The 21,987-nt window shown below is 39.8% G+C and overlaps 1 protein-coding gene across 2 annotated transcripts in view; it reads left to right on the top strand.

Moving 5' to 3' along the window:
• Positions 1-21,987, top strand: part of LOC126091863 (tenascin-X-like) — a 771,043-nt gene that overhangs the window by 374,184 nt on the left and 374,872 nt on the right. For both annotated transcript variants that reach the window (XM_049907142.1, XM_049907141.1), the window contains one exon: positions 2,141-2,173. In XM_049907142.1, coding sequence (XP_049763099.1) covers positions 2,141-2,173 — 33 coding nt within the window. The remainder of the gene's footprint in view (positions 1-2,140; positions 2,174-21,987) is intronic.

Below are 21,987 nucleotides of genomic sequence, written 5' to 3'. Positions count from 1 at the left end.
AAAACGTGTACTAGCCTGAGAACATTAACCTGTGCATACTACGCTTATATACAAGCCCACCTAAAATATGGTGTAATATTCTGGGGAAATGCCCCAACTGCTCTGAGCACATTCAGAATCCAGAAGAGAGCATTGAGGATTATTAATGGGAGCAAACCCAGAGACTCCTGCAAACCCATCTTCAGAAAGTTAGAAATACTTACACTGCCTTGCCTCTACATTCTTGAGACGCTAAAATTCTTCAGAAAACATATAGTGCTAACTGACCCCAGAGTCGTAAAAAATAATGAAATACATGAACACAACACCAGGAAAAACGCAAACCTGCATGTTATACGCACTAACACTCAACTGTGTAAAAAGGGAGTTTTCCACATGGGCCTCCAACTGTTCAACAATCTTCCCACTAGAATTAAGTCCATCGAAGACAACATAAAATTTAGCAAAGCCGTGAAGTCATATTTGTTGTGTCACTGTTTTTACTCTGTAAATGAATACTTAGATCAGTAATTTTGCTGTTTGTGCTAAATTGAAAACATTGAGCAATATAATACATTAGAATACTATAGGATTACATTAATACATGTTAACAATGTTAAATGACATTTCCGACATCTGCAACACTCTGTGTACCATCAGATCACATGGAAATAAATAAATAAATAAATAAAACACCATCATTCACTTTGTGTTGCTCAAATGTTTTTAGTTGAAATGTGTATCTTTTGCTTGCTGAGCAAAACGTGTTTCAAGAATTTATTCAGGTTGTCAAGTGCAGTATTTACATATGTGGTTTTTTTTTGTATGTTACACAAGCAAACACTGTGAGAGTAGTTTGCATGTGTGTTGTTTGAGGATGCATAGTTACTGATAACCTCAAAAAGACAACTACAGTGCAAGAGACACAGAGTAACACTTATTCAAACACCATACAAAATACTTATGTACATATTTGCACTTGACAACAAGAAAAAAATCTGGAAGTGGCTCATGCTAAGCATGAAAAAATATCTAACTAGTGCAGTGTTTCATTATTTAAATAATGAGTGACAGCTGCAGGCTTTGAAAAACATTGATTATGATATGTGTAATTAAGCCAAACATTCCTACTTCCCAAACAGTTATCACTTCCAGTTACATCAGTGGTTTTTATTAGATAATAAACAAGACACTGACAAGTCCTTTGATGCCTGTTATGTTCATATACATCAAGTGTGAATATACAAGAGGGTATCCTATATGTAACTTTTATAGATTAAAATGTTGTTTTCCACATTTTACACCATTATTTTGAAGTTCCGTGAAAAATACAAAATCAGGGCTCCACTGTAGCTCTTTTGTGGCATTCAGTCACATCCATATGTTGACACATGTTTCTGTATTGATTCCATACAACCAATTGGCACGTACACATCAGTTCAGTGCCTTGCCTTATATCAGTGTATATATGTCCAAAAGAACAGATACCACACATATATAAATACATACGACTTGATGGCACTAAGATCATTTCAGTATGGATACACTTTCTCCCTATTGAAATTTTGTGGGAATCTACAGCAATGCTGTGAGCAACAAATATGTGTATACTACATAAGTAGTGTGCAAATAGTTGGGAATTTGAGCTGGATGGAAAGCATGCTCAGCTAGCCAAGCAGTTAAGGCAAGTGCCCACATAAAACAGAAAATCCATGTTTGAGTCCCAGTCTGGCACAAATATTCACTTGTCACTGCTGAATTCATTTCATAGCCCACTTGTGGCCAATAGCAGAATTTATTTTGTTTCATCACTTATGTCGGTGTTGGAAGGTCTCGAGACCACTTGGTATCACATTGTTCCACAGCAGCTGCAGCTCTCCAAATGGACCAGTGTGTGCAATGTTTGGTCCCATTATATCATGTGAGCATGTCAGTACAGACAGTTGTAGTAGTTTAAACAATGGCTTGCATGAGTTTCTGGAAATGTATTTTCAGTTGTCCTAAAATATGTTGCCATTAAATTTTAAAGTTAATGTTAAATCATTTTTTACATTACAGTGTGTTAAATAAATTTAAAATAGTTAGTATCAGTTCTTTATGTTACAGCAAGTACTAAATTAAATTTGTGATTAATATATTTTTTTTGTTTTCTTTCTTTCAGAGGCTTCTTTTTGGCATACTGAAACACCTAGTGGTAAGAAATACTGCCTGACATTTAGTTAATAAATTTGTCAGCAAACATTCTCTTTACTTATCTAATGTAATTAAGTATAGATATATCTATAGGTTATAAAGGCTAAGTAACAGGTGTACGTAAAGTCCGGGAACACTTTCAATTATTTATTGCACAACAACTAAACTTAGTACAGATGTCATACATGTTGCATTTTGAAGCGAAACTCTGAAAGATTTTTTTGCAAACATTCGATATGCGAATCTTGAGTGACCCAGCAGATGTCAATATGGTAATCTAATTCTTGCCATACCCGTCCCAGCATGGCATCGTAGACTGTGGCAATAACTTCCGTATTCTCTTCTGGAGCTCTGCTACATCGTGTGGTAGAGGCAGAAGATACAGCAGATCTTTAATGTGTCCCAACAGAAAAAAGTCACACATAGTGAGATCTGGTGATTTGGGAGGCCGTTTCAAACTCCAACACACAGCAAGCTCGCTCCACATCTGAACTCACCATGTTTGCGACTAGTGCTGACTGTCAGCAAATTACCAAACTAAGCTGTGGCAGCGTACATGAAAAAAAAAAAAAAAAACAAACAGAACTTTCAGGGTTTCTATTCAAAATGACACATGTATGATATCTGTACGATTTTTGGTTCTTGTGCAATTAATAATTGAAAATGTTCCTAGACTTTATGTACACCATGTATAATGGAAAATTTTGCCTATATATACAGAGATATGTCATAAATTGTAAACATTGGTGTAGCAAGCCTCCAACATTGCTTCTGTACAGTTGTTCAGGCACTGTGGTCACTTGTGTCCCATAGTAAATTGAACTGTCATATTTCTTGTGGGACCAAGAACAAGACATTTATGTTTTTCATTTTGTGATCAATGTTCACTACTAATTTAAATGGCAGCAGCTCCACAAAGTAAATAGTATTACAGAATTATTTTCTTGTATTGGATTTTTTCACCCCGGGATACCACTTTTGGTATGGTAACTGGTTTTGACTTCATCAAAACTCATCTACTGATGACTTTGTAAGAAGTCGTATCCAATGATACAATCTGTGTTACCTGAGAATGAAGAAATGGCATGAAAGAATTTTGTTTAGAGGACAGTGGTTGTGTTCCCCCAGGCTGATATGCTTGGTCTACATAGGAATTATTTTTTTAGCAAGGTGAATGACACATCATAGTTTTGCATTTTACTGAGCACCAAGCCATGTAGCAGTTCATAACAAATTACTTGCATGTCCAGATATTTCAAATGATCTGCATATCTGCAGAAGAATGCTTTCACTTTATATTTGATATGCGTAGAGCAACAGCTGTACAATGCTGATTATAATGGCTTGCAGTAATATAGTTATTAATGAGTGTGGTTCATTTACCTGATTCTTTTTCCTTTTTATGGGATAAATTGTCATTACACTGTTCATCTTTGGCATATTAACGTAGAAGGCATTGTCTGATAGGTGAGTCACATAAAGAATACTACATGGCTTTTAAACATATAGGATTAACATTTTATTCTTCATTGAAAGTATACAACAACATTTGGTAATGGAAACACAACGAAAAACACATTGTGGAGCACAAGGAATGCCTTGATAGTTAAGCTTGATCTTCCAACCAGCTCTTGTCAAGGTCAAACTTTGTGGTGGCAGCAAAGCTGTCAGCAGAAAACAGTCATATCTACAAGCCGTAAGGTGGGACTGGATAGTGTCAAGTTGGCTGTGCCTTTCAGAGCCCAGTGCCACCTCTCTATGATACCATTATTATTGGGGTGGTGACTACTTGTGTGATGTCACTGGAAACTACACAATTTGGCTAGTTCTTGGAACAATACAGATACAGACTGGGTGGGCAGCCTTGATCAGTGTACATGCAGTGGGAACCCAAAACATGCAATCCATATACAAATGGATGTTTTTGCTGTAGATTCAGCTGAGATGTCAGTAATTGGGGTTGCCTCCACCTATTTTGTACATCTGTCTATGGCCTTGAGCAACTGTCCACAACCATGAATAAGTAGCTGTATCTATTCAAAGGTGGGAGAAGTCCAACTAGGTGTATGTGAATGTGGGCGGGCCTAGTTGGCGTACTTTGAGAGTTACAAGAGTCAGCACATACATAACCTATATTGGCACAGGACACAGGAATATGCCCATGCAGGCACATCTTCCTTCACGCAAAGCCACACAAAGCAGTATGTAAGCCGTCTGAATGCAGTGTTGGCCCTTGGATGAGATAAGTCAAGGATGTTGTTAGCAGTCGGTCTTGTGGGACTTCTGCAAAATGTATGGGTGTGGTTTGTTCCTAGAGACATTGCACAAGAGCTTTAACATAACACAGAAATCTGGTTGAAGTGTAGTACTGTAGATGATTGTTTGGCAGCTGTCATAATTGGATGCATGGCCTGTATTACAGAATGTTCTCTGTAGTCTAGACTCTGCACCACATTGCAGACACAAGAAAAGCAGTCAGTTACTAAATTTCAAGCACCTTTTATATGGTGAATGTCTGTTGTGAACAAGCTTATGAACTCATTACATCAGAATGCCTAGATGAGCACTTTTCACTAATGTTCTCAAATACAGAAGAAATCGGATTATGGTCTGCAAAAATAGTCACTGGTTAAACTTTGATTTCAGGTCTGAAGTATCTGACGGCCTTGTAGATAGAAATAGCTTTATTTTCAGTTTATGTTGTTGTTGCTGTGGTTTCCAGTTGGAAGATTTGTCTGATACAGCTCACCATGCTACTCTATCCTGTGCAAGCCCCTTCATCTTCGAATAACTACTGTAACTTAAATTGGTAATTCATTGGTGTCTCAGAAAGTGTCCCATCAAATGATCCCTTCATCTACCCAGGTTGTGCCACAAGTTTTCTTTCTCCCCAGTTCTATTTAGTATCTTCTCATTAGTTACATAACCAACCCATCTAATCTCTAGCATTCTTCTGTGGCACTACGTTTCAAAAACCTCTGTTCTCTTTTTGTCTAAACTGTTTATCATCCATGTTTCACTTCCATCCACCAATACTTTCAGAAGGGACTTCCTAGTCCTTAAATTTGTATTTGGTGTTAAAAAATTCCTTTTTTTCTGAAAACCTTCCCTTACTGTTATGACTCTGCATTTTACAGCATCAGTCATTTTGGTGCCCAAATAGCACAATTAATCTACTACTTTAAGTATCTTATTTCCTTATCTCTTTCCCTCAGCATCACATGATTTAATTTAACTACATTCTGTTATTCTTGTTTTTGTTTTGTCCCCCCCAGGGGCTCACGATTCTTTTGTGAGTTAATGCGTGACGCACACGGGGTCCTGAGCGATTGCAGCCCATTCTTCCTTCCCTGGCTGCATTTCCTTTACCCTGCCCTTCCTCCCTATCCCCACTCCTTCCATATTGACCCCCCATTCACCTCTCTCAGTGTTCTGATTTAAATCAACCTGACTATCCACCTGGTTCCCTGTATTGGTTGCAATTTTGTTCCTTCTGCATGTTCTTTCATCCTTTTTGGTGTTTAGGTCCCCACTTGCGGTTTGACACCCACTTCCAGTTTTTATTGTCAGACATCTGGGGAAGAACTCCCTCCCTAGCATCTGTGGTATGGATTCCTACCCTCCCCCTTTCCTTCTCCTCTCCCTTCCCCCCTGTAGCCCCCTTCAACCCTGCTAGATCACCAGCATGTGTAGTCATCTGGCTGAGCCCCATTACAACACAGGGATCACACTAATGATACCTGAGCTGTTCCCACCCCATGTATGCCAAGGAGTGGTTGCTTGTCTTCCTGGAGCATTGGAATTCCTGAAAAAAAAAAAAAAAAACCACTGTGCCAAGTGGCTCTTGCTGTGGCTGGGTGGTGGCCATGTGGAGAGCCCCTGACTGGGGTGGGTGGTATCAGGATGGATAGTTGGTGCATGAAGCATATCAAGCTGCAAAAATCTGGCCGTTCTCAAACGGCTGTCTCTTCAAATGGTGAAGGACTATTGAATGCTGCTTTGTATGACCCGACAGCCCTCTCTTCCCTGGTTACACCATGGGAAGAGGGCCAGACTGCCAGACTCGCTGTCTTGAGGTGAAACACTTTACCCACTACCTTGTCTGTACTAGGACGGATGGTGACACATTGATTTCCACAAAGCCATTGTTTTTTGTGGAGAATATCAAGGACTTTGGTGAAGTGGAGTCTCTCAGTAAGATGTGGTTGGGCTCACTCTTGATCAAAGCTTCTTCTGCCACACAATCTGCAGCTCTTTGTGCTTGTGATCCACTTGGCAATGTCCCAGTGTCTATTACCCCTCACAAATCTCTGAATATGGTCCAGGGAGTGATTTTTCATAGGGGCCTCATCCTGTAAACTGATGAGAATTCCAGACTAGTCTGGAGCGATGCGGCATTAATTTTGTTTGATGTGTGTAGAAGGGTTGCAAATACAACCACACCAATACCAGCACCTTCATTTTGGATTTCAAGGGGGATACTCTCCCAGAGAAGGTCAAAATTGTGTGCTGCAGATGGGATGTGAAGCTGCACATCCCACCACCCTTGAGGTGCTTTCGGTGCTTGTGTTTTGGAAATATGCCTTCCTGCTGTACAGTGGACCCTCTGTGTGGTGTCTGCGGCCACCCACTCCATGAGGGAAAACCTTGGTTCCACCACTTATGTGTGTCAGTTGTCATAGCCGCCACTCCTCTTGCGGTTGTGCAAGACATCTCTGCCCATGTTCTTCATGCTGCTGGCGCTACTGTCCCTGTATCCACAGGTCCCCCTGGCCTTTCACTGGTACTGTGGTGGACCAAGGATGTAGCAGTCACTGTCCAAGACTGCTGATGGGTGCTGCAGTGATTTAGACAACCACTTTCACAAATCAACCTCCTCACTTTTAAGTCCCTACATGTAGGGCTCATTACCTTATGAAGGAGAGTAAAAAGGAATGATGGGAGCACTATGTTTCCTCCCTGGGGACGTATTCCCCTTCATTGCAGGTTTGATCCAAGCTCTGTAGCCTTCTGGGCCACCAGCGACAGTCAAGTGTCCAGGGTCTTAACCTCCAAGAAGCTCTGTGCACTGATCCATTGGTCATTGCAGAACACCTTATGACACACTTTGTGACGGCATTGGCATCCTTTTCCTGTCCTGCTACCTTTATCTTTCAGAAACACAGAATTGAGCAGATTCCCCCCCCCCCCCCAACCCCTTTTCAACCTGCTCCATGCTAAGCCCTATATTGAACCCTTCACTGAATGGGAATTCTTGCAGGCTCTTACCTCTTTACGGGGTGTGGCCCCAGTCCCAGATTCCATCCACAATACAATATCCAACACTCGGTTGTTCCCAAGAGCCAACATCTTCTCAGGATCTTTAAATGCATTTGGCTCATGGGTGCTTTCCCATCACAATAGCAAGACAGTACAGTTATCCCTGTCCTTAAGCCCGGGAAGAACCCAGCATCTCTCGACAGCTACTGCCCGATTAGCCTGAGGAATGTGCTTTGTAAACTGCTTGAGAGGATGCTTAGCTTCAGATTATGTTGGGTACTTGAATCTTGGGGCCCTTTGTTCCTGCATCAGCGTGGCTTCTTGGCAGGATGATCTTGAGCTGACCATTTACTCAGATTGGAAACAGCAGTCCAACAGGCTTTTACTAACCACTGGCACCTTGACACAGTCTTCTTTGACCTTCATAAGGCATACAACATGGCTTGGCACAATCACATTTTAGTTACCCTCCATGACTGGGGCTTCAGTGGCCCATTTCCAATTTTTATCCACAAGTTTTTATCTCACCGGCTCTTCCGGGTTTGAGTTGGCACTTCAGTCAGCGCCCCTCAGATTCATGAGGTCAGTATCCATTAAGGCTCTGTGCTGTGTGACACACTCTTCCTCAGAGCCATCAATGGGCTTGTCACCTCTGTTAGCCCTGTGGTATGTTGACGATTTTTTTCCATCTAGTGCAGCCCTCACTCAGTAACATCTGCTGAGCACCAGCTCCAAGGCACTATCTGATGGGCCACTGCATGGGCCATCCCCACAGTTTCTAGTTCTCTCCCTCCAAAACTCGGGTTATGCAATTTTTGTCATTGGCCCACAGTACACCGCATTCCAGAACTTTATGTAGGCGACCAACTCCTCAATGTCGTAGCACAGCCCTGTTTCTTGGGCCTTATTTTTGATATAAAGCTGACGAGGCTGCCCCATATTCACCACTTAAAGCCTACATGCATGCGGGAGCTTAATGCTCTCCGCCTCCTGGCCCACACATCTTGGGCTGCAGACCACACCACTCTTCTCCATCTTTACCATGCTCTGTTCTTGTCCAAACTAGATTATGGTAGTCAGGTTTATGGCTCAGTGGTCCTGTCCACTCAGCAGGTACTTGACCTTGTTCACCACTGTGGGGTGTGTCTGGCTCTTGGTGCCCTTCACTTTAGTCCTCAGGTAGTGATTACCCCTCTACAAATATTGATGGAGCCAACTCTTGGTCACTTACGCAATCCGCCACTTGCCAGTTCCCTGACCATCATGTGTACCATGTCCTCTTTGAAAATGAGGGATGTGTCCCTCCTGACAATTGCTGACACACGGGATTGCTGGTTGGCATGCATCTCACTTCCCTCTGTCAGGATCATGCACCCAATGTATTTCCTTCCATTTCCCCCTTGGATGGTGCCTAGATCACAGATTAGGAGCAACCTATTCCAGGGTCCTAAGGTCTCTTTCGCCCCTGTGACTTGTGATGTGCCGATCCTTGCGAATTTTCAGGAAGCCAGCATCTTCCTACACTGATGGTTATAAGACAATTGATAAGATGGGATATGGTTTTATGTCTCCTACTGGCTTAGAACACCATTTATTGCCAGGATCATGTAGTGTGTTGACAGCAGAGTTCTAATCCATTCACAGAGCCCTCCATTTCATTTCTCAGGCCTCCTCCATGGTCTTTTAATTTGTTCAGGCTCAATGAGCAGCCCACATTCTATTGACCAATTCTACTCTTGCACACTTTGGTCTCTGCTACCCATGACCTCCTCTGTCTGCCCTTTGCTGTACTGCCTGCTCAGTTGTCTTTCTCTGTGTTGCAAGCCATGTGGGCATCCCAGTGAATGAACTGGCAGACTCTTTGGCTAGAGAAGCAGATACTTAGCCCCCATTCCCTTTCATGATTCCAAATTGTGGATATGCAGATCTACATCAATCTCTCTCTTCCAAAAATGAATGACATCTGATGCACTACTGCTTCATAATAATAACCTCAATACAATCAAGGAGTCTATTGCAGTTTGGCACTCTTACTTCCACTCCTCTCAAAAGGAGTCCACTGTTTTATGCCATCTATGCATTGATCATACCAGGCTCACCCATTGTTTCCCTCCTGTGTAATGAACCACTCCCACTCTGGCTGTGGAGCCAGACTGATGGTATCCCACATATTGGTGGATTGTTCCCTTCTTTGGCCCCTTGTGCTAAGTATAGTCTTTGCAGTTCCTTAATTTTAATATTAGCAGACAATTCACGGATGGTTGAACTGGTCCTCAGTTTCCTCCATGAATGTGGTTTTTATATCCAGATATAAGCTTTGCTTACTCCTGGAGCAGGGGCAGGTGGTTGTGGTTGGGACTTCTGTCTTCTCTGTCTGGGACCCCATGACCATTCACCCATGAAAAGACTGCCCTTTTTTCTCCCAGTTTTTATATTTGGTCTCAACTTTTATGCTTTTTATTGTGTATTTTTTAACTTCATTATTTTACAATTGGACTCCCTTGACTAGATCTGCCCACTTTTAGTGGACCTCTATCTTCTGTGAGTAACTTCAGGATCATGGGACTGATGACCTCATCGTTTAGTCCCATCAACCCTCTCAATTAATCAATCAATTAATCAGTTGCTTTTGTTGATGTTCATCTTATGCCCTTCTTTCAAGACACTGTCCATTCTGTTCAACTGCTCTTTCAATTCCTTTGCTGTCTCTGACAGAATTACATCATCATTAGCAAACCTCAATGTTTTTATTTCTTCTCCCCGAGCTTTAATTCCTACTCCAAATTATTCTTTGGTTTTCTTTACTGCTTGTTCAGTGTACAGATTGAATAACATTGAGGATAGGCTACAATGGAGTCTCATTCCTTTCTCAACTACTGCTTCCATTTCATGCTCATTGATTACTATAACCACAGTTTGGTTTCTGTATAAGTTGCAAATAGCTGTTTTCTCCTTGCATTTTACTCCTATAACCTTCAGAATTTCAAAGAGAATATTCTAGTATCATTGCCAAAAGATTTTCTAAGTCTACAAATACTGTAAACATAGGTCTGCCTTTTCTTACTCTAACTTGCAAGGTAAGTCATTTGCCTTGCAAGTTACTACATTTCTCCTGAATCCAAATCAGTATTCCACATGGTCATCACCTGCTACCAGTTTTCCCATTCTTCTGTAAGGAATTAGTTTTGTGTTTTCCAACTGTGACTTATTAAACTGATAGCTTGGTAACATTTGCATCTGTCAGCAACTGCTTTCTCTGGAATTGGAATTGTTACATTCTTCTTGAAGTCTGAAGATATTTTGCCTGTCTTACAGATCTTGCATAACAAATGGAATTTTTGTCATGGCTGGCTCTCTCAAGGCTATCAGTAGTTTTGATGTAATGTCATCTACTCCCATGGCCTTGTTTTGACATTGGTCTTGCGATACTTTATCAAATTCCTTTCAAAGTATCATATCTCCCCATCAGATTCCTCTTGTAGTACCATATCTCCCATCTCATCTTCATCTGCATCCTCTTTCATTTCTACAATATTGCCTCCAAGTTCATCTCCCTCATGTAGACTGTCTATATACTCTTTCTACCTTTCAGCTTTCCATTCTTTGCTTAGGATTGCTTTTCAATCTGAGCTTTACAGGGTGTATACGGCCCGGGACATCCGGGAGATCCGGGAAAAACCCGGGAATTTTTTCATCCGGGACAAATCCGGGAAAAACCCGGGAATTTTTTAGAATTCCGGGATTTTTCATTGTTTTAGATTTCAGTTAAAGTTTTGTAGGTTTGACGTGTGTCCGGCCAGAGTGGCCGTGCGGTTCTAGGCGCTACAGTCTGGAATCGAGCGACCACTACGGTCGCAGGTTCGAATCCTGCCTCAGACATGGATGTGTGTGATATCCTTAGGTTAGTTAGGTTTAATTAGTTCTAAGTTCTAGGCGACTGATGACCTCAGAAGTTAAGTCGCATAGTGTTCAGAGCCATTTGAACCATTTGTTTGACGTGTAAGATCTGATACGCTGACAAAGAACTTTAGTCCACTACTGCTGAATAATACTGCAGCAATGAAACATAAATCAGAGAATAACACCAAAATAAAAGTTTAGTTGTATAGACATTGGTAATTCACACAATGCACAGACCAGTTTGCCAACACCGAAAAGTGTCAAAGGCTTTAGGTCGAAGATTATGCAGTACGTCCGTAACAACTAATGTGCATTCGATGTGCGTGCCGTCACAATTCTTTACATTTCTAACAGATCACCAGAAAATATTACGAATAGTGGCTTGAGATGCGTTACTTGCAAAGTAAATTTCCACGCAAGAAGATTTATGTTACGTGTGAGAATGTGCAGTGAATTTCTTAAATCACAGGGCGTTATAACTCTCATTCAAAACGTAACACTTTGAGGATCAGCCATTTGAAAAATGTCGGACCCAGAAGATAAGTCATTTATGCCACTATTTAAAATTTTATCGGCACATTTGTATTTGATATGAATTAACGTGTAACACACACTAAAAAAAGGCCGAGCTTCAAGTTAGTTTTCATATTTAATGTTGTTGTTTCATAGATAAAAAATTATGCAATCGATGGCAAAAAGTGTAATTGACCTTCAAAAACAATGTGCATAATGTGTTACTGAGCAATGTCACAAGCCTCTTCATGCCAGACCACCTCGACTTTTCTACGCAACTGATAATCATTTTGGCACGATATTAATTGCCAAATTAGAGCCTGTTAGTAGGCGTACGGACTTCCTATCATTGTAGGACTAATAACAGTGGATGCCAATAGACGATGCAATTCTCGTTCGTACATACACTTCTACTTGCGAGTTAACCGGTGTAGAAACGCACTTAGCTGAGTTGAGCGAGCTCGGCCTACCTTCGTAACGTACGCGCCGCGGCCTGTCTTTCTCGTAGGCCTCGTTCTCTGAATAACTACAGTCATTCGCTAGCGAGATCACGTGACATGAGCTATGACTGGCTGACAAAAGTGCATCGCTCAACGCAATCTCTATTTTAGAGTTTCGGAAGCTACCGTGCTGTAATTTGTGGAATTTGTGTATATACTTTCGCAATATGAAAATAAACTTTGTGCATATTGTCTCGCATCAAACAACTGTCCAAACGCATTGTTTTTCATGGATTTCGTTTCCTAAAGTGCTGCTACGTCCTCCGCCGGTATAAGACCTTTACGATTCAAAGGACTGATAGGTTTTACAGCTCCGAGGGAAAGCATACTGTTACTTAACACGGATGTATTTTCACCCGCTTTATACGTTCAAAAATGGTTCAAATGGCTCTGAGCACTATGGGACGCAACTGCTGAGGTCATTAGTCCCCTAGAACTGAGAACTAGTTAAACCTAACTAACCTAAGGACATCACAAACATCCATGCCCGAGGCAGGATTCGAACCTGCGACCGTAGCGGTCTTGCGGTTCCAGACTGCAGCGCCTTTAACCGCACGGCCACTTTGGCCGGCCGCTTTATACGTAATTTCATCTGGGAGAAATTGTGTTTTTAACAGGGAAATCCGGGAAGAATCCGGGAATTTCTTTTTCTTGTCCACGTAGACACCCTGCTTTACATATTCATAGAGGTACTTCTTTTTTCTTCAAAGGGCTATTTAATTTTCTGGTGGGCAGTATCTATCTTTCCCAGAGTGAAATACCTTCTAAATACTTAAATTTTTCCTCTAGCCATTCCTGGTTTGTCATTTTGCATTTCCTGCCAGTATCATTTTTTTATCCATCTGTATTCTTTTTCACTTGCTTCATTTGCTACATTTATATATTTTCTCCTTTCATCAGTTAAATTCAATATCTTCTGTGTTTTCTAGTGATTTCTGCTAGGCCTTGTCCTATTACCTATGTGATCCACTGCTGCCTTCACTATTTCATTTTTTAAACCTATCTGTGTGTCTTCTACTGTGTTGCTTTCCCATTCTATTCAACTGTTGCCTAATGCTCCCTCTAAAACTCTCAGTGATGTCTTGATCTTTCAACCTATCCAGGCCCATTCTCATTAGTTTCTACCTTTTTGCAGTTTCTTCAGTTTTAAGCTACATTTTATAACCAGTAAATTGTGGTCATTGTCCACATCTGCTGCTGGAAATGTCTTACAATTCAAAATTTGGTTCTAATATCTGTGTATTACCATAATCAGTCTCAAACCTTCTTGTGTCACCAGGTCTCTTCCATGTACACAACCTTCTTTAGTAATTCTTAAACCAAGCAATAGCAATGATTAAATTACGCTTTATGCAAAATTTTACCAGACAGTTTCTTCATTCATTCCTATCCCACTGTCCATAATGACCTACTATTTTTCCTTATCTTTCTTTCCTAGTATCGAATTCCATTCCCCCAACACAATTAAATTTTTGGCTCCCTTAAGTATCTGAGTAATATTAATTATCTTGTCATACATTTCTTCAATCTCTTAATCATCTGGCAAGCTAGTTGGCATACAAAGTTGTACTACTGTGATGCTACAACATAATGGGCTCAATATGCTGTTCATAATAGTTTACTTGCATTTCTATTTTCTTATTCAGTGTTGGCCCCCTAACTTAACAATTTTTTTCCTCCAAATTACATTCAGAAAAATAATATTTTGTTATTAATGAAAAACATTCTGTACAGAATGACATTACATATAGACATATGAAGACAGTTTTTATAGCTCAAAATAATGAGTTAGAAAATTTTGACAATCACTAATAATAATATCCTGAGTATATTTGTTAACTGGACTGTGACTAAAATATCCAGAAGCTTGAAGCACAATGGTTTCCTGTGAACATAAATTTTGGGGGGAGCTTGTTGGACCATAGTGGATGTATTTATCTCACACCACTGATGAGCACTTGTCTCTCAACTGATGAACTGTTGTCACCTTCAGCCTCTAATAAAGTAACATCACATTCTTCTTCACTTTCTAGGCTGCTAAATTCATTGTCAAACTCAGGATCACTATATTAATACCTATGTGATAGCATTGCGCAAATAACTAGGAGACAGTCCAAAAGTGTGCATTTTGTTATTGATTTCCAAAGCTGCACACAGTACAGATGATACCTAAAGCCAACTACCTCAACCAAAATACCACAGCCAGGCTACAAATGTAGTATCAGATGCTCCCTAGCAGCTGAACACATAATTACCTGTGCTGAAATGGATATAAGCTGGGTTTTATTTTTTCAAAGGTCTCTTTGTAAGTTGGTGGAGTATACTCAGGATTTTAAGTTTGTATAAAAATAATAAAAATGAGATAACTTGGTGTTTTATGTTAAGAGGTTAAAATTGCTCCTACATTACCTTGAATTCACCTGAACAGAAGTCTTCTTACTCCTGCCACTGAACTTCACTAAGTCCCACTATATCTAATTTTAACCTATCCACTTCCCTTTTTAAATTTTCTAACCTACCTGCCCAATTAAGGGCTCTGACATCCCATGCTCTGACCCGTAGATCGCCAGTTTTGTTTCTCCTAATAATGATGTCCTCCAGAGTAGCCTTTGCCAAGAGATCTAGTTGGGGGACTATTTTACCTCCAGAATATTTTACCCAAAAGTGCATCATTTAACCATACAGTACAGCAGCATACCATTGGAAAAAATTACTGCTGCTGTTTCCCCTTGCTTTCATCTGTTCGCAGTACCAGCACAGCAAGGTTGTTTTGGTAGATGTTCCAAGACCAGATCAATCACTCATCCAGATAGTTGCCCCTGAAACCATTGAAAATTTCCTGTCCCTCTTCAGTAACCACATGTTTGTCTGACCTCTCAACAGATATCCCTCCATTGTGATTGCACCTATGGTATGGCTATTTGTCTCACTGAGAAATGCATGGCACTTCACCAACAGCGAGGTCCATGGTTCATGGGAGGGTGTTTGGTTCATAGAGGGTTTCTGCATACAAATATCAAAAATGTAACCAATTCTTGGTTATTGGTATTCTATATCATCTGCCAAAGCCCATTTGGAAAGGTAAAGTGCGTAGTAATGTGTTCACAAAATAAGAAGTGCACAGACACAGGGACATATGATTCCGCTCAGTGCTCTTGTGCCATGATAACTGTGGACAGTTGAATGGTCTGTTTTAGATACATGCCATGTAAAGCAATGTAGCATTCAACCACAGGACCTAGCATTTTCGAACAAAGAACCACATATGTTTGTTTCATAACTGAAGTTAAAATGTTGGGTGTAATGTAGTCATTTAAGGGCTACAGTGCATGGTGATTTTTGTCACCATCCCAAAAAGTTTCCATCACTGCCACATCACATCGTAAAATTGGAGAGTGCTTACAAAGGCTAAAAAGATCACTAAATATTATTTAAAATCCAAGCACCATGTGTTGATATGGATTCTGAAGACATGCTCATTATTTGAAAACTCATTGTATATATTTACAGGCCACTTCAGAATTTCTTCTGAGAAAGATAGAATTTTGCCAGGCAGAGCACGTTGGAGTTTTTCCAAGTTCTTGATTGTGTTTGAGTTATTTGAAACCTTTACCAGTGGTTAAGGTGCTTTTTCTGACACAATCAGTGGACCACATTGGAGGCCCAGAAGGAAAGTGTGACTAATCAGCCCATTGATCATTGTAGAATCTGTAATACAACCCTTTCTTGTGTTATCAAAAGTAGAATGCGAAAAAATACTTACAGAGAATTTCAGATTTCCTATCTTCCAATACTTTGAATTTGCTCAGAAGTTCTTGTCTTCCTGTGGCACTCCTGCCACGATAGCATGAAACGTAGTATTTCAGTAGTGGTAGCCTCTCTGACAAGAAATTTACCTGGTTTCGAACTTGTAAGAATCACCGCTGTCATGTTATGCTCAGTAAATAATCTGCCCTGTTTTGTTAGTTTTGTGTTTTATTATGCAAAAAACGTTACTGCAGGTTTCTTTAAAAAAAAAGAAAAGTGTCCTCTCACTGGAAACTAGCATAGACTTTTGTTGAACCTCCCAGAACGGATTAGGTACAAGGCATATCTTCTGAGAATGTATTTCTTATTCTGAGCTGAGCATTTGTCTGAGAGTACATGAAGTTTGACTTTGAAGTGAGGCTTATGGAAAGTTTAAACAGTAGTGCACTGGCCATATATTATATAAGGAACACAACACCAGATCCGATTTTATGCTTAGTTTTATGTATGTAAAATGATTTTCCAGTTTATTTTGACTATTCCTAGATAGTATCTTTCATTATAGGGTGAAATCAGTAATTGTTTTGTAACTTACATTCTGTTGTTGATGTATAAACAAATGTAAAGTCTGTACTAATTATAAACATTTGGAAGATGAAATACTAGCAAGTATCTATTTGGTTCTATTTGAAAACATGTTAGCAAAACGAGCCTGTCATTAATTCCAAAGTAATTAACAGTTTTATCAAAAGTATTGTTTACTTAATGATATATGTTAATTTCATCATTTAAACAAACAATTCGGCCTAAACCTTGTAGTAGAAGAAACTGTTAAAAGGAACAATTTTTTTATGTATGCAGTTAATTTAATGAGTTAAGTTTTAATTGTAATTTCTGTTAATTTAACTTTGAACAATGTGTAGTTTCAGCACCTATTATTGTGAGGATATATAATAACAATGCATCAACTTAACAGTGAAATAAGTGTTACACCAATAGGCCATGTGTTAAAACAATGACAGTGTCTGCTCCATACATACTTTTCTATTCTTCAAGAACTGTGAACTTTGTGGTTAGGTTTTTACTGCTTGTAGATGTTCAACAGTAAACTATTTTAGCAGTATGTGGTTGTTCACCTGCAAACTATTAATGAGGTTTATGGAAAGTTTAAACAGTAGTGCACTGGCCATATATTAAATGTGTATATGGGGGGATGGCTGTGAAAAGTGAAAGTAAACTGCTGTGAAATGCAACTGTGCCTCTGTCAGCTATATCATTTACAGAAGACAGTAGTTGCACTTACACCCCCTAACTTTTCAGCCAGTACGTCGACACCAAGGACAAAAAAAAGAAACAAAGTAGGTGAACTGCTAGAAAAGGCACAAACAAAAGATAAAGAAGGTGCAAAATATATTAAAGGGTTGGGGTGGGGGACTATTAAATGGTATGCAGCATTGTCAGTGCTGCTGTCTAAGCTTTATTTTCAAATTGCCATGAATCATGACTGACACCTCTTTACTTTTAAAAGGTCGTGAGTCATTGACTGATATTTCTAAAAAAAATTACATTGTTTTCCAGAATCCTATACAATGTACACTAACTGATGGACTGATACCCCTTTAATGCCAGTTTGTACAGTTGCATATATAATACCTGAAGCGATAGCAAACTCAATATCACCAAACTGTAAACTGATGCCCTTCTAAAAATATACAATTCAATTGGTTTGGTGACACCTGCTTCATGTAATCATTGCAATTCCAAATTAATTTTGTCTCTCAAAACAAGAGATACATTATAGGCATTGCAAAATTTAGGTACTACCTTCAGATTTTAGCAAGACATTTGTTTTGTAGTCAATGACACTTGTAGTTTTGCCATAAAAATTGCACTGTGAACTTGTTACTGCAACTAGTTAATATACTTGAATGTTCATAACCATGGTGAGCCTGATCACCTGTATGACTGCAAATTTAGAAGTGTTAAAAATGAGGCCTTATCAGTTTGAATTGGAATTGGAGTGCCATTGATTGCCACTTGTAAGTTTAGGAAGTTAGTGCCACATGGCAAGGTTGGATTAACTCGAAAAGTTTTGTGGAATGGGCACACTAGTTCCTGTGCACTGTCTGGACCAAGTGTCAGTAAGAAATGAGGCATTCACTTCAAATCAGTGTGTAGAATTACACACTTTGGCCTTATGACCCTTCTTATATCAAGTATTACACTTAGCCTTTAAGAAATAGCAGTTCTTGCACTTGAGAGTAATGCAACACTTGAGACACAACCTTAACTTAGTGTGCACCTATTTTCCTGGTGAACCTTGAGGATGGATGGTGATATATGGCCTGTCTTCTGTACTGGCAAAACATGAGTGGTATCGTATCTTCTGATTTTAGTAATTTGATAGATGAATGAAGGATTCTATAATGTTACAGATAATGTCACTGTTTGCCCAAAAGCTTCTATAAGTGTTAAGCATTTATCTAACACTGAGTTTTTTAGCCTCAACAGATTGTTTTTCAGATACTCGTCAGGGTAATGCACTAAAATCACGTCTAACACTGGTGAATCAGGTTATCATTGCTTACACTTCTCATTAAGGCACTGAAATTTGCAATCATGCAATCCTTGGAAATGAACAATCCACTCATGGTAGATTTGCCCACTTTTCTTAGTATAATTGAAAAATTAATGCTTTGCAGCAACTACATGAATTTGCAAATCGTAATAGTCACCAAGTTGTCTTTCAACTTGAGGTACAATAATTACTTGGGGTCTACTTCCAGATTCTTCTAGGGTCTACTTCAGGGTTAAGTTTCTGTATATGTCTATAAACATGTGTGCCAGCATACACAAATAAAAGCTTTCTGCTACACAGCATGTGTGGTTCCACAGGCAACAAAATACTGCCCCAACCTGCAATGAAGTTCAGTCATGGCCCTCATTTCTTGTCGAAACTCAGGAATGTAGATGGCGGCAGTCAATGTACTGGGTGGACAAATTTCTCAAAAAAAGCTTTTTCAATTTTTTTTTTTTAACAAGACAAGCACTAGCATTAGACATCAACCAATGGAGCTGCCACAGACAAACGTAGAAGTTTCCAAGAGTAGATGGTGACACCAAAACTGTTTCAGTGTTAATTCAATTGATCACTTAATTCGAATAATCTTTGTCACACTTTTTTCTGTGACTGTCATTACCATGAGACTGTCATCACCATGTGCTGTATCACACACAAAAGTTATTGTCTCATTTTTTCAAGGCATCTACACAACTAAGCGTTGACAGAACCAAATTAAAGTCATACATTTATTACAAATACCATAAATACAATTTTAACTTTAATGAATAGTATCAAGAGTATGCACAGGTCCACTAATGAGCACCTTTCATTAAAGTCCTAAACAAAGAAGTTTTCTCATCCCGGATCTTCTGGTCCACTTTAGGCTCACTGGCTTGCAAGTGTTAGCCAGCAAGTACACACTTTTACATCACTACATAGCTCTTAAGCTGTTGGTGACTCTCATACACAACACATAGACAACTCACTTATACTTTGTGGACAACTGAAGGACAACTTGTGGTTGTGGGCTGGGTGGCCCCCTAAATATCTAATGAGTAGAATGATACTGTCACACTCTAGTTCAGTATGCATGACTGGCATTGCGAAGTAGTCCAGACATGTTGGCCCCCCTGGCAGTGGGCCTGACCCAAACTATGTTGTTGTTACACATGTTACGCCTGCTGAGCGGGCAATCCCACAGATACGACTGAATTGCAGGAGATCCCTGTGTGTACAAAGGAACAAGACATTCTGCAAAAGAAAATACTAGATACATTCTCTAGAAATAACTTGGAAGAAATAATTTAGAAACCTACTCATCATGGAAATGTATTGGCTCTAATGGCAACAAATGGACCTGACCTCTTTGAGAATGTTGGTTGGTATATAAACTGATTTTGATGACCACGAGGCAGTTGTAGCAACAATGATTACCAAAGTACAAAGGGCAACTAAAATACCCTATGGAATCAAAAGTTTCTGGCCCCCCCCCCCCCCCAAAAAAAAAACATATGTTTTTCATATTAGATGCATTGTGCTGCTACCTACTGCCAGGTATTCCATATCAGCGACCTCAGTAGTCATTAGACATTGTGAGAGAGCAGAATAGGGCACTCTGCAGAACTCACAGAATTTGAACATGGTTGGGTGATTGGGTGTCACTTGTGTCATATGTCTGAATGTGAGATTTCCACACTCCTAAACCTGCTGAGGCAGACTGATTCCAATGTGATAGAGAAGTGGAAATGTGAAGGGACATGTACAGCACAAAAGCGTACAGCACGACCTCGTGTGTTGATTGACAGTGACCACCAACATTTGAAGAGGGTTGTAATGTGTAATAGGCAGACATCTATCCAGATCATCACACAGGAATTCCAAATTGCATCAGAATCCACTACGAGTACTATGACAGTTAGGCGGGATGTGAGAAAACTTGGATTTAATGGTCGAGTGGCTGCTCATAAGCCACACATCATCCTGTAAATGCCAAATGACACCTCATTTGGTGTAAGGAGCATAAGAATTGTATATTTGAACAGTGAAAAAATGTTGTGTGGAGTGACCTTTCCTGGTGCGCAATGTTGCGATCCAATGGCAGTGTGCGGGTATGGCAAATGCCTGGTGAACATCATCTGCCAGCTTGTGTAGTGCCAACAGTTAGATTTGGAGATGGTAGTGTTATGGTGTGGTGATGTTTTTCATGGAGGGGACTTTCAACTGTTGCTGTTTTGCATGACACTATCACAGCACAGTACTACACTGATGTTTTAAGCAGCTTCCTGCTTCCCAATGTTGAAGAGCAATTCGGGGATGGTGACTGCATCTTTCAACACAATCGAACACCTGTTCATAATGCATGGACAGTGGCGGTGTGGTTACATGACAATAACATTGCTGTAAAGGACTGGCCTGTACAGATTCCTGACCTGAATCCTATAGACACCTTTGGGATTTTTTTGGAATGCCAATTTCATGCCAGGCCTCGCTGATAGACATCAATACCTCTCCTCAGTGCATCACTCTGTGAAAAATGGGCTAATATTCCCCAAGAAACCTTCCAGCACTTGATTGAACGTATGCCGGCTAGAGTGGAAGCTGTCATGAAGGCTAAGGGTGGGCCAACATTATAATGAATTCCAGCATTACCTATGGAGGGCGCCAGGAACTTGTGAGTTGTTTTCAGCCAGGTGTTCAACTACTTTTGTTCACATAGTATAAGTACTAAGATTTACATGTTGAGTTAGCTACATAAAGAGTCAATTTTATCAAATCTCAGAGAGATGTTCAAACCATTTACATGCAGGGGCATGTAAAGGAACTGTGACTGAAGTTTAAAAGAATACGTGACCAAGCACTGGATACATATGTACCTAGTAGAACAGTTCATTATTGGAACAACCTTCCATAGTATGCAGTAATGATAAGGAAGCTTCTAAGGAAGTAGAGGTTACTGCAAAATTTACATAAAAGATGTAGAACAAAGCATAGGGATACATGTAGATAGATGCTAAATGAATTATGAGTGACAAAATTGCAATGCATGAAGTTAACACTTGGACACCCAGACTTTGCCTGCCCCCTCAAATGCCCAGACGGTCATTTTTGACCCCTACCATTCAAAAAAAGTTTTCTGAACTATTATTTCTAAATTTTAAGCATTTGTTATATTTTAATGTTTAACAGATTTGTAGCCATTTCAGATGTAGAGTTGTGAATAAAGATGACAGACACAAATTATATTATTTATTGACATATAAACAAATTTCACTTAACTTGATAACACCCAAACAAGTGTAAACAAGTGACAGGCTTTTCTTTGTTCTAAATTAA

Source organism: Schistocerca cancellata, chromosome 7 (genome assembly GCF_023864275.1).
Source record: "Schistocerca cancellata isolate TAMUIC-IGC-003103 chromosome 7, iqSchCanc2.1, whole genome shotgun sequence".
Classification (NCBI taxonomy): Eukaryota; Metazoa; Arthropoda; class Insecta; order Orthoptera; family Acrididae; genus Schistocerca; species Schistocerca cancellata.
The sequence above is the reverse complement of the archived record's forward strand: the minus strand, read 5'-3'. Positions and strand labels throughout refer to the sequence as shown.